Here is a 14,021-nt window from a genome sequence, read left to right as displayed (position 1 = left end):
CCACGTCCAGCCAGGCTCTGGAGGCCATTTTAAAGGTATGTTATGTTAGAACTGATATTTCCAGGCCCTAATCACCACACAGATGAACTCACATGTTGCCATACCATCAGCTTTCCCTGCTCTAGCACATGACCAGTCTCTAAGGAAGGTCCTGTGATTTCTTTGGGCTACCTCCTGGGTCTTTGACACTACTGCCTGAGGTGAGGACCCACGGGGAGAGTAGAATCCCCATGGGGAAATGCAATTATACTTCTCTACCTCTGAATATATTCTTTTGTCTTTTCTGCCTTCCCCAACCCAACACCCCCACACACACCCTGTTTGTACAAACTAGTCCAATCCTTCCTTCTGCAGCTGCTTCATGCTTTAGATCCTGACAAATGCCACATTTAAAGGAATCTAAATGAATGCAAATATTAGTTTGTACAAGTTCATGGGAAGGTCAGAGAAGAATCTCAGAAAGCACGAAGGTTTTAATTACTGATTTTCAGGATATGCTTCTAAAATATTAAGTAAACCATGAAAATTAACTTGGGTCCAGATGTTGAGCTCTGGGAGATCAGACTGAGGGCAAACACGTAACTTTTAAAAATGTCGACTCCCATTACTTCTAGACCTCTAGGTTAGGTCGTCAGACCTTAAGACATTTATATGGTGTGGCTCCCACCCCATCCCTTAACTAATTACATCGAAGGTGGACAGTCAGTCCAAAAAGAACCAATCAGATTCCTTGTCCCAGGAATTTGGACTTAGGGTTCAGAATTGCTATGGCATTTACTCCAGTCAGGGCTTCACTAGGGAGACTTGGGAACTCAGGAGCAGTGAGGCACCACCACCTTCCACCCCAACATAGAGAAGGTAAGAAGGTGCAGAGGTGAACCACAACAGAGACTTGTGGTGTTGTCCCAGGTGCGAGAAGGGGAGCCTTGGCTCTCAATGGTGTCAGCTTCTCTTGATGGCTTTCTGGATCATGTTGCCTTGATGAGTTTTCCTCGTGGTTCATGCTGAATATCTGGTCCTATTATCAGATTTTGAGCATTGACAGTGAAAAACTCCCGTTTTTGTCTCCCCTCTTACACCTGTATCTTGGAGTAAGGATCATGGCTGTCTAATGAACATTAGTTTATAATCATCAAAATGAAAGGTCCTTTTTCTCTCACCCTCTGGGGGGGTCAATTCCAAGGCTGACACAGGGTTTTGAATTCCTTGAGTGGATCCCAGAAACACTGAAGTGAGCCTCCTCCAGGTTACAGTGGTACCTCGGTTTTTGAATGTCTCCGTTGACGAACATTTCGGTTTACAAGTGCCATAAACCAGAAGTAAATGCTGTGGTTTTCGAACAAGCCTCAGAAGTTGAACATGCCACGTGGCTTCCGCTGAGGGCAAGATCCCGAGGCCTAACTGTCGGCTGTGGATCCCTCTGTTTTTGAACATTTCAGAATTCAAGTGGTCTTCTGGAACAGAGTACATTCGAAAACTGAGGTACCACTGTATTCTAGAAGCAAGTATGGGTCGGGAGGGTCTATGGAATATTAACATGAAAATGCCTTCAGCTAACCTCCAAGTCCCTGGAATTTCTTCTATCTTGAGGTCTTCAAAGAGTAGAATGCTAACCACTTATTGGTGAAATGCAAATGCTTTCCCATTTTTTAAAAAGAGAATCAAATCTAAATTAGTTTCACCTATGTTTGACTTTTTAAAATTTACTGTTCAATTAGACAGCAGACTGAAAAATAGTTCTTTCCTTCCCATTATTGCAGCAGCTTAAATTGGCTTTATGGAGACCCTCCAGTTTATAAGCACTGAGCAATTACCACTTAGTTGTTCCTTAAAATGTGATCTTTGAAAATTGCCCCAAATGCTGAGATTTGTGCCTTACTTCATTTAAAGCATTCACTTTTTAGGGTGGCTCACTAAGGTCGTAGACTGTTTAGCTCATCTAAGGGAAAAAAGACAAAATCTTGGTGGGTGTTTTTTCTTCCACAAATAAAGTCATTTCACTTTCTCACTAATTTTTTTTTCTGTACTTGCCAATCTCTCTAAGTGACAATAAAGAAGAAATTCTGAATGATCACCTTGGGATGCCCTCAGGATAGACTCAAACCACGGGGACCTGACAACTCATTTGATAGCTCAAAAGCAGGAGACCTCCGTAGAATTTGGAACATTGAATTATCTCCAATTAGTAGTTTTGAAACTATGGGGTAAGACCTATGCATTACAATGGAAAAAATGAAATTCAATGTATTTTCAAAAAGTTTTAGCCTAGTTGAGAAAATAAAACTTAACAACAAGGAAAGGACAGTGTATAATTAACTGTCAAAATTTAACAGATGACAAGCCTGAGGAAGATGTTCAGTCAGTGGGTTCTAGGAAGAATACAACTGGAGAAGGGGACAGAAGCTGATCTCCCTGGAGGAAAAGACTGCTGGGCCTGACGAGAGCCGGGAGCAAAGCCAGGAAGGAGAGCTCGGCGCACCCAGAAGGAGGCTGCAGGACAGGCGGCTGCAGCAGGAGGCGGCCTCTGCCGGGCAGCTGGGACCACGCGCCCGTGTGGCGGTTCAGGGGTGGAATGGAGACAGGCTTGACGGCAGGATAAAGGGCTAAACTTGACTCAGGATAGGGGAGTTATCCATTACCAAGCTGGAGAGTGACAAATTGAGGAAGACTAGTCTACTTACTAAAGTTAACCAGCACAGTTCCCTTTTTTTATTCCAAACAATATACAAAACACAGAATTACTGGGGAATTATGGATAACTTGGAATCCTCAGAATGCTAAAGAAGAGTTGCTCAATGGAGTCATCATTTTAATAATGTCAAAACTACTTCCAATTTCATCTTAGAGTCTGACTCTACCTGGTGATCCCATCCCCCACAGCCCAATGCAGAATCCCTTCACTCGCATCTTCAAAACAAGGGACTCCTCGGAGCAACACACCCTGTTTACTAGGGCCTAAGGCTAACGATGAAAAACGCAGCCCATGCTGGACAGTGGAAGGGAAATTTAATAGGTAAACATAAGCAACAGAAACTGCCAGAACCACTGGGAAACACTACAGAGGAAAGTGTAAAAGGTCTTTAAAAAAGTCTGTATCATATTATTGCAATTATGCTGAGCACATTTAGACTAAGAACTTTATAACCACAGCTCCCCAAAGCAAGAACTGTACACAGGCTATTACACTGAAGGGAGTGTCTGCCAAGGCTCAAACTTGGGAATGAAAAAGTGCAGAAGGAAATGCTTTCCTGAACAAAGAACTAACAGTGGAACCCCCGGGCCTGCTGATGTGGCCCTTTTTATTTAATAGTTAAATTATTTTTAAGAGCCAGAATAAAATTTGAGAGCTCCCAATCAATGACATTAGCAACAAACCCCACAGAGTTGTATATGAGCCATTAGAAAAGTCCCAAATGGGGCCTCAAATTAGAGTCCCAAATAGAAAAGCCTCCCAAGTCCTGAATGAGTGCAAGTCAAGGTCATGAGGAGAAAAATTCCAAACCACGAAAAGGACATAAAAATGACTGAAGACTCTTCCCTTCAGGGCACTGGCTGCTTGGCAGTTATTCTCAATCCCTGTTGCATATTAGAGTTGCTTGGGAAGTGTTTAAAAGGACTGCACACCCCACCCCGCCGCCTCCTCCCAGGGACTCTGGGGCCCAGGCAACGGCTGAGAAGCACTGCTTGAGACGGTCACCGGGTCCAGTGTGCTGCGCAAACAAAGGATGGGTACACCGACCATCAACAGGGAAAAAACAGAACGTTATTCTGACCTCCTGTAGGAGGCGATGCAAGGAGACTACAAATGTAATTATTGAGTTTCAAAAGACCAAGACTTTAGAGGAAGACGTATTTAAAATTCAAATCCTCAAGGGTGAATGGAGACTTGCTCTGAACCCGGCCCAGTGCTATGATGGAGTTTCTGGGAAACCATAGAGAGATAACAGGCTGGCCAGAGGGAAGCTTCTTCAGGAATCATCTTCAAGAGGATGTAGGAATGTTCTCGGGGTAGTGGCCCAGTGAGCTGAGGCATGCACCAGGGTGTTGGGAATGAAAGGCTCCCATGGGAGGGCAGGAGGGCTGGCTGCAAAGGCAAAGACATCACCAACAGCAGCTGCTGCAGTAACTTTCTGGCTCACGTGGGTGGTATTAAGTTCCTGGAGGACAAGGGAAGGAACCTGGGGGGAGTCTGGAGGAGCAGAGCTTAGTACATAATTGGCTTGTGTATCTATGCGAGTTCCCACGGAGGCACCCCGGCCCTCTCCTCCTGGGTAAGCCTGCTCCCACCTCAACGACAAAACAAACTGCACCCCCCCACCACTCTTCTACCCAAGAAGGTTGACTGGCCACATCTACCTTCCCTTCTTATAGGGGAGGAGGGTGCTCACTGTGTCCTCTGCAACAGGAACAGGGTCCACAAGACACCCCAGAGCTGGGTGAGTGGATGGCATGACGCCGAATCATGATTCAGTAGAAAAACTATGTGGGGGGCAGGCGGGGGTTATTCTGAGGTTCTGCATTCTGCTGTAAGATGGGCTCCAGCATGAACCTCTCCCCTGCTCAGAAGCTTCAGATTATGTGACATGAACCAACCTCCTGTTCTTTTTTCAATCTGCAGGGACAAAAGTATATACATCGTGTTTGCATAAAACAATGGATATCTAGGTTGATTTGGAGGAATCAATCGATTAACAAATCAGGTATTTGGCTATAATGTCCAACACTAGGAAAATATGTCACAATCTACCCTATTCAGACAGGCTCCTACATCAGTTGCATCTCAAGCTCTAATGTTCACACGAATCACTTGGGCATCTCATTACAGACTCTGATTCATCAGGTCTGGGGTGGGACCTGAGATTCACCTCTTACAAGCTGCAGGGTGATGCAATGCTGCTGGCCTGGGACCGCAAGCCCCTACAGAACTCTGGATTTCTCTATCAAGCTAGCTCTATGCTAACCAAGTAAAGGAAAACTTTTAGGCACAATCACAGTAAACATTTCTGAAATTGAAAAAATACAAAAACAGAAGAAAATATGCTTCTGTTCTATGCCCTGTATAGTCATAGAACTAGATAACAGAAGTTTAGAAATGGGGGAAATCTTGAAAGATCACCCCCTTCTGTCTCTAGGTGGGGAAACTGAAACTCTGAGAGGGGCATAACTTGACCAATTTCACTCACACAGCCCGTTGATTTTGCAGCAAGTACTAAAGTCCAGGCCACCTGACACTCAGTGAAGTGCTCTGTATAGCACTGCTATGATTGGATTTTAAGAGATATTTTCAACCTTATTTTCATAGACACACCACTGTTAGCTTCATGGCACTAGGAGATTTTTTTTCTGTTTTAACCCAATTGCAAGTCATGTTAAGTGCAAGCACACTGCAGCCCCCTGGCTGGCCACAATCCTGTTCTTCTTTTTGGCACTTGGATAACGGCCACTAACAACACAGGTTGCCGCACTGACCTTATGGAAAATACCGCAATCATCTCTCCGTGATAAGCACGGTGGAAGAGCTGAATCATCACCACTAAGAACAGGATCATAAAATATACTATTTGTGAATTGGAAATTAAATAGCAGAGTTAAAGCAATATTTATATTAGAGTATGATAAAGTCTGGCAAAGCGAACAATCCCCAGATAAGAATGCATAAAAGAGGCTTCAGTGTAATTTACCACCCAAAGGCCACAATGCGACTTACTGGAAACAGCCACCCACAAAGGTTTTACCTGGCTTTAACTCTCTCGGGGTAAGGGACAGATAAACATCAGCCCTCTCTGTTGGGCAGTGTGGAACCTGCAAGCTGGTAGGGACAATGAGCCTGAGGGTAAATATGCCCAGTGTGTTCTGGGGTGGGCACCCCATCCCCCTCCACTCTCAGGCAGGGCGGGAGAGAGGGGGAGCTCAGCGCCCGCTGTGCCCTGAAGCCTGGCCCTGGTTCACTCCAGCCTCAGGGAAGGGAGAAGGCAAGGAGGGGTGAAGGAAGCCTTTCATCTCCCTGTGAAATCAAGGCGTGAACCAAGCATAACTTTCAAATATAGAACAAAACACAAAATTCAAATGTAGAACAAAGCAATAACAGAATGAAAAAATCCATAGGCAAGTTGCTGGGTAGCCATAAAATTATTAAATTACTTTTTAAGTGTATGGTAAAAGTAAATAGCAAACAACTTGGAAAAGACAGATAACCACTGTGACTCCTCCTCCCAACACCACTGCTCTCACTACTGGGGAGTAGGGTCAAAACCTGCACCGGAGGCAGCCAGTGTAGGGCTTGGCTCTGATATCTACCGCCTAACAAGGTGAGCTTAACCTCTTTGAATCCTGACTTCCTCATTTTTAAAATGGCGATAATCCTGCCTTAAAATGTGGTTGTTGGTATCACAGAGATGGTGCACAGAACATTCCTGGCCACCACAGGCACGTTGGAAACCAAGCTCCCACTGAAATGATCCGTTTGTGCATCCCACAGACATGTATTGAGCTCTGGGAATGCCCCTGCTGCTGCTGTGGTGGGGAGACTCAGCAGGTACGGGGCTTACATTCTGATGGGGGAGAGGGGAGTTAGCACATAAACAAATATATACTTGGCAGGTGGGGAGAGTACCAGGAAGGGAGAAGAGCAGGGTGAGGGGCAGACAGTGCAGACAGCGCCCTCCCAGAGGGGCTTTCTGGTAAGGCCACTTAACATCATTAGCATCCCCCAAGGTGCAAACTGCTTCAGAAGTTACCTGCACGGTGGAGTGTAAAAATGCCACTGTGTAAAGCATCGGCTTCCACATGGGTAAATTACTGATGTCCAGTAGGTCCTGGTTAATTCCGGCAAACGTTCTTTTCAAACCTGCTCGCACGCCTTGCGGTGGTTCGTTAGTGAATTTGAGAGAAGTCTGTCGTAAAAAGCAAATGGTAATTTTGTTTGTATAAATTATCGTAAAGCAGAAAACAGAAATTACAATACGTCAAACAAAAATATGCTCACGGTACATAAAATGTGACACTGATCAGAGCTGAAACCCAAGAAATCAGCACAGAGTCTCAAAACTCCTCTGTGGAAATACCAGCTGTATAAGTTTGGTGATTATAGGATGAGATTGTGCAGTGCGACTCTACTGCGCCCAAAAGCCCTGCTGTGTTTCACCCTTTGATAATGCCAATTCTGCTACCTTTATCTGTGTAACCCTCAAGGAAAAGACACTAATCTTCTGGAAGCAAACCTGAAGCAATGTAATTGGAAATCGATCATGAGGCTCAGTGGTTATCCACACTCGGAAGGAGTCATCATTGGCTTCGGTGGTGGTTATTGTTTCCAGCAATTCTTCCATGAACTCTAGGCCAAGGTGACAATTTTGCAGCAGTACCCAGCCACCCTGTATTCCAAAGTGATTTTGCATTAATTTCTTATAGCTTTTTTGCTATGATTTTAATAAAAACAAAACGTACAAACAAAATCTTTTTAAACCTTTGTTTAGGGAATGTGAATACTATGTTTTGAGCCTATGTTTTGAATAAAATTATCATATGTTGGTACAATCATTTCTTCTGCTGCTGATAAAGCTGTTTACTTGGAATCAAGTGGGCTCAAAAGGACTGCATTCTGCCACCCCTGGCTCAGGAGGGAACAGAAATTAAAGCTTGCAATCAGACTTGTATTAGTACAGTGTGTGTGCCATCTAATGGTGGGAATGGGGATTTTGGAATCTGTAACTTAAATTGTTCTGCCTATAGTAAATTAGAACTGACTTACCCCCAAAGTCTAGTTACAAACAGAGGTACACTTTCCCTCATGAGAACTGGACACAGTACATTTGGTGACATTTGCTACCATAAATACTAAACCTCATTCTTTGTCATCACTCTTCCCATAATTCCTGAAAGCACAAGACGTATTAAGCACAAACTAAATACTTGATAAAACTATCTTTAACAATGCAAGTCTCATAACCATCACTGCTGTGTGAGATAATAGTTTATTAACCAGACAACATTTTGCTACCCTTAGATAACAAGATCAGATTGAATACAGCTACAAAATATTGAGCACAGAAAGTTTATGGTAAGGTTTGTGTGTGATGATTTCTAATGTAAGAGAAAATATGATGCAGACTGGCTTAAACAGCAGAGAGGATGTGCTGGTCTAGACAACACGGGGCATCCAGGGGAAGATGGACTTCACAATGAGTTGTGTCGTCATGGACCCAGTTACTTTCTGGGTCCCTACTCTGAGTTCTACAGCATCAGCTTTATCCTAAACCTGGGGTCCCTCAAGTGGCAATGTGGCTACACCTGGTCATATTTTGTTTTTCCCCAATAATGTTATTTTTATCAGTACTTATCCCACCTTGAGAAAGAAAACAAAAATTATAAAAGCTAATATTCCAAAGGTTAATGTGAGTGAGGTAGCTAAAAAGTTTTTCACTTGTGGAAGCTAAAGAAATATTTAAGGCCCAAAGTTCAACTGTCAAGTCATTCAATAGAGTGAACCATCTGATCTGAGTAAAAATAATTACATATAATTGCTTTCATATATAAATTAAATACAATGTATTACTGAATTTGATTAAGTGATAAAAATTAAGGCTCAGAGCTCTCGAGAATTAATGACCAGGTTGAAAATGTGATGACCCAGGCAAGGTTCAGCCCATTAACACTCTCCAGTCATTAATTCCCAAGGAAAACTGCACCAAAGTTGCTACGAACATTATGAGATAAAAAGCTTAAAAGTAAACCAAGATCTTATTTTCATAAATGGTGCAATTTCTTATTACGGCTGAAATTGCTATCTGCCAAGCATTTCTAGAAAATTAATGTCCTGTGTATTTATTAGGTGTGATGGAAAACGTTTCTCAATGTTCCATCCAGCCTGCAATTTTCAATAAAAACTATTATCAACATTTAAACATAACATCCTCAAATACTTCTTATTTGCCTGTAAGTATCCACTAATGAAAAACGAAAGCCTAATTTTAACCAAAAATTGAAATTTAACTGTCTCAATCTGTCTCTTCCTAAGCACTATCTATTAATATTGACCATGGAACTCTAGGACTGCTAAGAGCTACATCCTTAGGAACCCAAAAGTGTGAAAGCCAAATTGTGAGAGGGGGTGGGGGGAAGAGTGAAAATAAAATGGAGTATATACTATAGAAAATGAAACAAAGTTTTTGTGGGGATGTCAGAAGCAAACAAGCTGGAGGTTTAAAACGCACAAGTAATCAAAAGTTGGCTCTATATACATAAACAAAAGTAGTGACCGCCTCACAGGTAGAATGCTTGCCCTCACTGTGCTGGCCCTAGGCAGGCCCAACGGCCAGGGGACACCAGCCCAAAGCTGCGTCGGAAGCGCTTGGCCCCGGCTGCGTACCTGCTGCATGGATATCTGAATCAGCTTTCGCGCGTGCACTTCCTGTCCTTGCCCCATGGAGATAGTTCTGCATTCTGTAAAACAGGAGGAGGTTCACTATGTTAAAACAGAAATTTTTCAACAGGATTGGGACAAAAAATTCATTTCCGAATGGTCATAGCCTCCCTCCCCCTAAGAAGGAGCCATTGCTATTCAAACAGGCCTGGCCTTGGGTCGTGTTGATGAGACATTAGTGGAGTAGAAAGTGGAGGAGCCACCCGGCAAGGCAAGGGTGGGGAGAGAGACAAAAGGCTGAGCCTGGGCTTTCAGTGTCTTGGGGACTTTGGAGATGAGAAGACAGACTGATGCTGGGAGAGGCAGCTGTGGTATCATCACAGACACTCAGAGGGAAGGAGGGTTTAAATTTGCTCTGTTTCAGTGAGCAAACAGCTGCTTCAGGGAAGATTTAATCGTTTTTTCACACTTTTAGGATAGGGTGCCAGGCTTGCAGTGTGTTCTCTCTGTTTTGTTTTTCTTGGCATGTCTGTCCATTTCCGAGATGGAAATTCAGGTAGCTCAGCCCTCTGAGGGCTGTATTCAGGGGTAGCTGCTCCTCGGATTCAATCGCCACCTTGGAAGTGAGTGCGAAGAAAATGTGGAGACAACTCGGGGAGCAGAGCGCGTGATTACAACTCAGGGGAGACTATGCTACTGAGGCTCATAAGGAAATGTGATGTCCCAGGCAAGACCCACATTTGTGTTCTGCCATTTGAATTCACTAAATTGAATAAACCCATGAATCATGCTTGTGAAACTCGCACTGGAAATTAACGTTTAAGCGTGCCTTCGTAGGCCTGGACTTTCTTGAGTTTGCGAGGCATGATCCCGGGTGGAGAAAGGAGGTCAGTGGAGACATTGTGAAGCATGTATGCTTGTGCCCTGCTCTGCTGGATGAGTCGGCATCCTCAAGAAAATGGGCTGCTGTGCTGGGCAAACAGTGCAGCTGGCCTGGGAACTGCTCCTAGAGGCTACAAGGGCCTGCAGAAAATCACAGGGTGGGGCAGGAACTGAGAAGACATTTCCAGGACACACCATTTAAGTGTCACCATGCGATTAATGGCAGAGATTCCATTAAGATATGCAGGGTACAACACTGGGGGTTATTTGTGGGCTCAGGGCCCCCGGAGGAAACTCTGAGATGGGCGCCCTAGAGAGGATGGTTGAGCACTGCCAGAGAATCCAGAATTGCTACAGGCCAAGGGCTACTGAACCAAGCTGGACTCCCTGCCCCCCCAAAGGTCCCATAATCCCTCCTGCTCGAGTAGAGCCAGCACTACTCTCAGGGGCATCTGAGAAGAACCCACACAACCCATGAAGAGGGGGAAGGAGAGGACTTGAGCGAGGGGAGCCTCTGGGTGGCACGACAACACGCACACTTCCCGCACCGGAGGAACATGCCAGTGCTCAGGGGTGGGGACGCTGACATGGACAAAGGGTATGAACACGTGAGTGGAGCCACATCTCTCTCCCCTCCTTCCCCCTCTTCTGAAACAGCCCTTCTAGAAAGTGCTGGTTTTTGTTCAGATGGCCTGAGTTTCTTATATTGATCCAGGTAAGGGGTTGAGAGGAGAGTTGGAGGCAGAATCTGACCACCTCCCGATCCCTCCACTTTTTCCCCACCCACTTTTATCCCCCTGGTCCAAGTAACTGTCCCCTCTTGCCTGGATTTTTGCAACAGCCTCCTAACTGGGGGCCTTCCTTCCACTCTTGTCCCCTCCTAGCTTTTCTTCCCACCGCAGACAGAGGGATTCTGTCAAGCCCCGAACTCCCGATTATGTCCATCCTCTGCTCAGAACCATCTCATGGCTTCCCATTTCATTCGGAGCAAAATCCAAAACCTAATCTGAAGTCCTTACCTACAGCTTCTAAGGCCCTACACAACTGACCCCCCACTGTGGCCACACTCTACACACACACACACACACACACACACCTTTTCTTATCTAACCACTCTGTCTTCATTCATTCACTTCTCTCCAACCAACTGGCCTCCTCACACGCATTCCAGCCTCACTGCTGTTCCCTCTGCCTGAAATGTGTTTCACTGTCAGGGGCTCTGACTCACTTCCTTCACATCTCAGTGTTCCTCACCCTCTCAATCGGCCTTCCCTCACCATCCCATCTAAACAGCACACAACCCCATCCCTCTGTCCCTTACCCTGCTTCTTTCTTAGCATATACTTTTCTTAGCTTATTACGCACTCACTTGCTGATCAATTATTTCTGCTTTGCCCCTGCACTGGAACTAGAATGTCAGCTCCACAAGAGAAGGGACTTAGATCTGGTGTCTTACCCAGCATCTAGACAGTGTTATGGTGCTCAGTAGATGCTCAATAACTATACCCTTAAATTTTCAAAATTGATACATAATTCACATATCATATTAAAGTATACAATTTGAATTATGTTTTTTAGTATATTCATAAAGTTGTAGAATTATGATCTAGTCTCAGAACATTCTCATCAGCCGGAAAAGAAACCCCATACTCATTAGCAGTCACTCCCCATCACTCCCTCCTATGCCAGCACTCACTAGAAAAACAAAGAATCTATAAACCAAAAGTATCTTCTTTGAAAAGATCAACAAAACTGACGCCATGAGGGGGATTCTCCAGAGAGGATGGCTGCAGAGGGTCTTTAGGAAGTGTCAGTACAGGTAACACAGCGTAATTACTCTTTAGTGGTCTGGCGTTTGGTTTTATTCTTTATTTTCCAGTTGTTTGTATTTGAGAGACTTTAGTAAGATTTCAACTGCCTTCCCATTTGGTTCCCAAACTAGCCTTGTGTCTCTTTCATTTCTCTCTCTTTTTTTTTTTTAAACATTTTATTTCTAATTAAGCAATATATGTTCTCAGTGAGAGCCTTGGAAAATATAGGAGAGTATAAAGAAAAACATAAAAATCACCAATATCCCTCCCTGGAGACCTTCATTCGAATCTTTCTTAATATGCACAATCCCTTACCCTCATTTTGAAATTCAAAACACTCTAAAAACGGAAAGCTTTGCCATAAAATTATTTAGTGGCAAAAGCTGACCCAAATGGACACGAAGCTATTTACAGTCTTCATTGATCACTATCTTCATAAATATTAATCCTCTTATCTGCAATGTGTTATATAATATATGGAATACTACCTGTCTAAAGCTGGAAAATTCTGATTTCTGGAACATATCAGGCCCAAGGGCTTTGAATAAGGAGCTGTACACTGATCTATATTGCAACTTGTACATATGTATTATATGTATGTATTATAACATATATACATCACACATTATACGTATATACATGTATCTGTTTCTTAACAGTATGTTGTGAGCATTTTACTGCCATTAAATATTACTGGAAAGCAGTTTTTAATGGCGACACAGTATTCCGCTATGCTGATCATTCAGCCACGGCCCTCTTGTATATTTAAGACATTTCCAACTTTTCAATATTATAAATAGCACTAGGCTAAACATCCTTGCATATAAATCTTGATGTGCATTTCTCAGTATGTCCTTAGGAGAAGTTCTTACATGTAGAATACTTGGGACAAAGCAATCGAACAATTTTAAAGAGGATCCTTGACACCTGAAGGACAGCGGCGTCCCCAGGGAAAGGGAATGCTGTAATTCCCAACCCACGCTCCTGTCCTCGCTTAAGCTTTAGCTTAACCTTATGGTACTTCTGACATATGGAAGTTTTAAAACTTTACCCAGATTAAGAATCTTGTCCCTCTGGTCTTGGACTCTGGTATTATGATCAAGGAAACCTTCAGCCACTGAAATACTACATAGCTATTCAGTATCTTCTTTTTATTACCTTATAGCTTAATTTAGACCATTTAAAACCTTAATCAATGTAGAATATTACTTTTGGGTTTAATATGAGGTAAAATTCTTACTTTTTTCTAAAGGTAACCTGCTACCCCAACACTTTTTTTGTTTTTCTTCTTTTTTTTAAATTTTATTTTTGTTTAAAATATTACAGATCTTCCCTTCTCTCCCCAATGACCCGTTCCACCCCGTCCTACCCCCCTCCCCAGTCCCTCTCCCCACCATTGTCAGTGTCCTTGGGTTGTGCATATATGCATATAAATTCTTTGGTTACTCTCTCCCCCTCCACCCTCCCTCCCTCCTCCATCCCTGTGACATTCCTCAGTCTCATCTATGCTTCCATGTCATTGAATCTATTCTGTTCATCAGTTTACTAAGTTCTTTAGATTCCACGTATAAGTGAGATCATGTGATGTTTGTCTTTCTCTGCCTGGCTTATTTCACTCAGCATAATATTCTCCAGTTTTACTTTTATTGCTATGTGAATGGGATTTTTACATTTTATTTTACAAGATGCTCCATTGATTTTTTAATCCATACTGTCCCAAAGGGTACGAGATCCTTCTTCTTTACAGCTGCGTAGTATTCCATGGTGTGAATGTCCCACAGCTTTTTTATCCACTCATCTACTGAGGGGCACTTGGGCTGTTTCCAGATCTTAGCTATTGTAAACTATGCTGCTATGAACATCGGGGTACATACATTCTTTCTGATTACTGTTTCAGGATTCTTAGGATACATTCCTAGGAGTGGAATCACTGAGTCAAAGGCAGCTCCATTTCTAATTTTTTGAGA

The 14,021-nt window shown here is 43.4% G+C and overlaps 1 protein-coding gene across 1 annotated transcript in view; it reads right to left on the bottom strand.

Moving 5' to 3' along the window:
* The window catches only part of DNAH8 (dynein axonemal heavy chain 8), a 243,812-nt gene that overhangs the window by 37,375 nt on the left and 192,416 nt on the right, over positions 1 to 14,021 (bottom strand). Inside the window, exons 83-85 of the mRNA XM_087817239.1 lie at positions 9,368 to 9,441; positions 7,221 to 7,373; positions 6,738 to 6,893 (exon numbers count right to left, since the gene is read on the bottom strand). Coding sequence (XP_087673365.1) covers positions 6,738 to 6,893; positions 7,221 to 7,373; positions 9,368 to 9,441 — 383 coding nt within the window. The remainder of the gene's footprint in view (positions 1 to 6,737; positions 6,894 to 7,220; positions 7,374 to 9,367; positions 9,442 to 14,021) is intronic.

Source organism: Miniopterus natalensis, chromosome 5 (assembly GCF_054644295.1).
Source record: "Miniopterus natalensis isolate mMinNat1 chromosome 5, mMinNat1.hap1, whole genome shotgun sequence".
Lineage (NCBI taxonomy): Eukaryota > Metazoa > Chordata > Mammalia > Chiroptera > Miniopteridae > Miniopterus > Miniopterus natalensis.
This window is presented reverse-complemented; position numbering and strand designations above follow the sequence as displayed.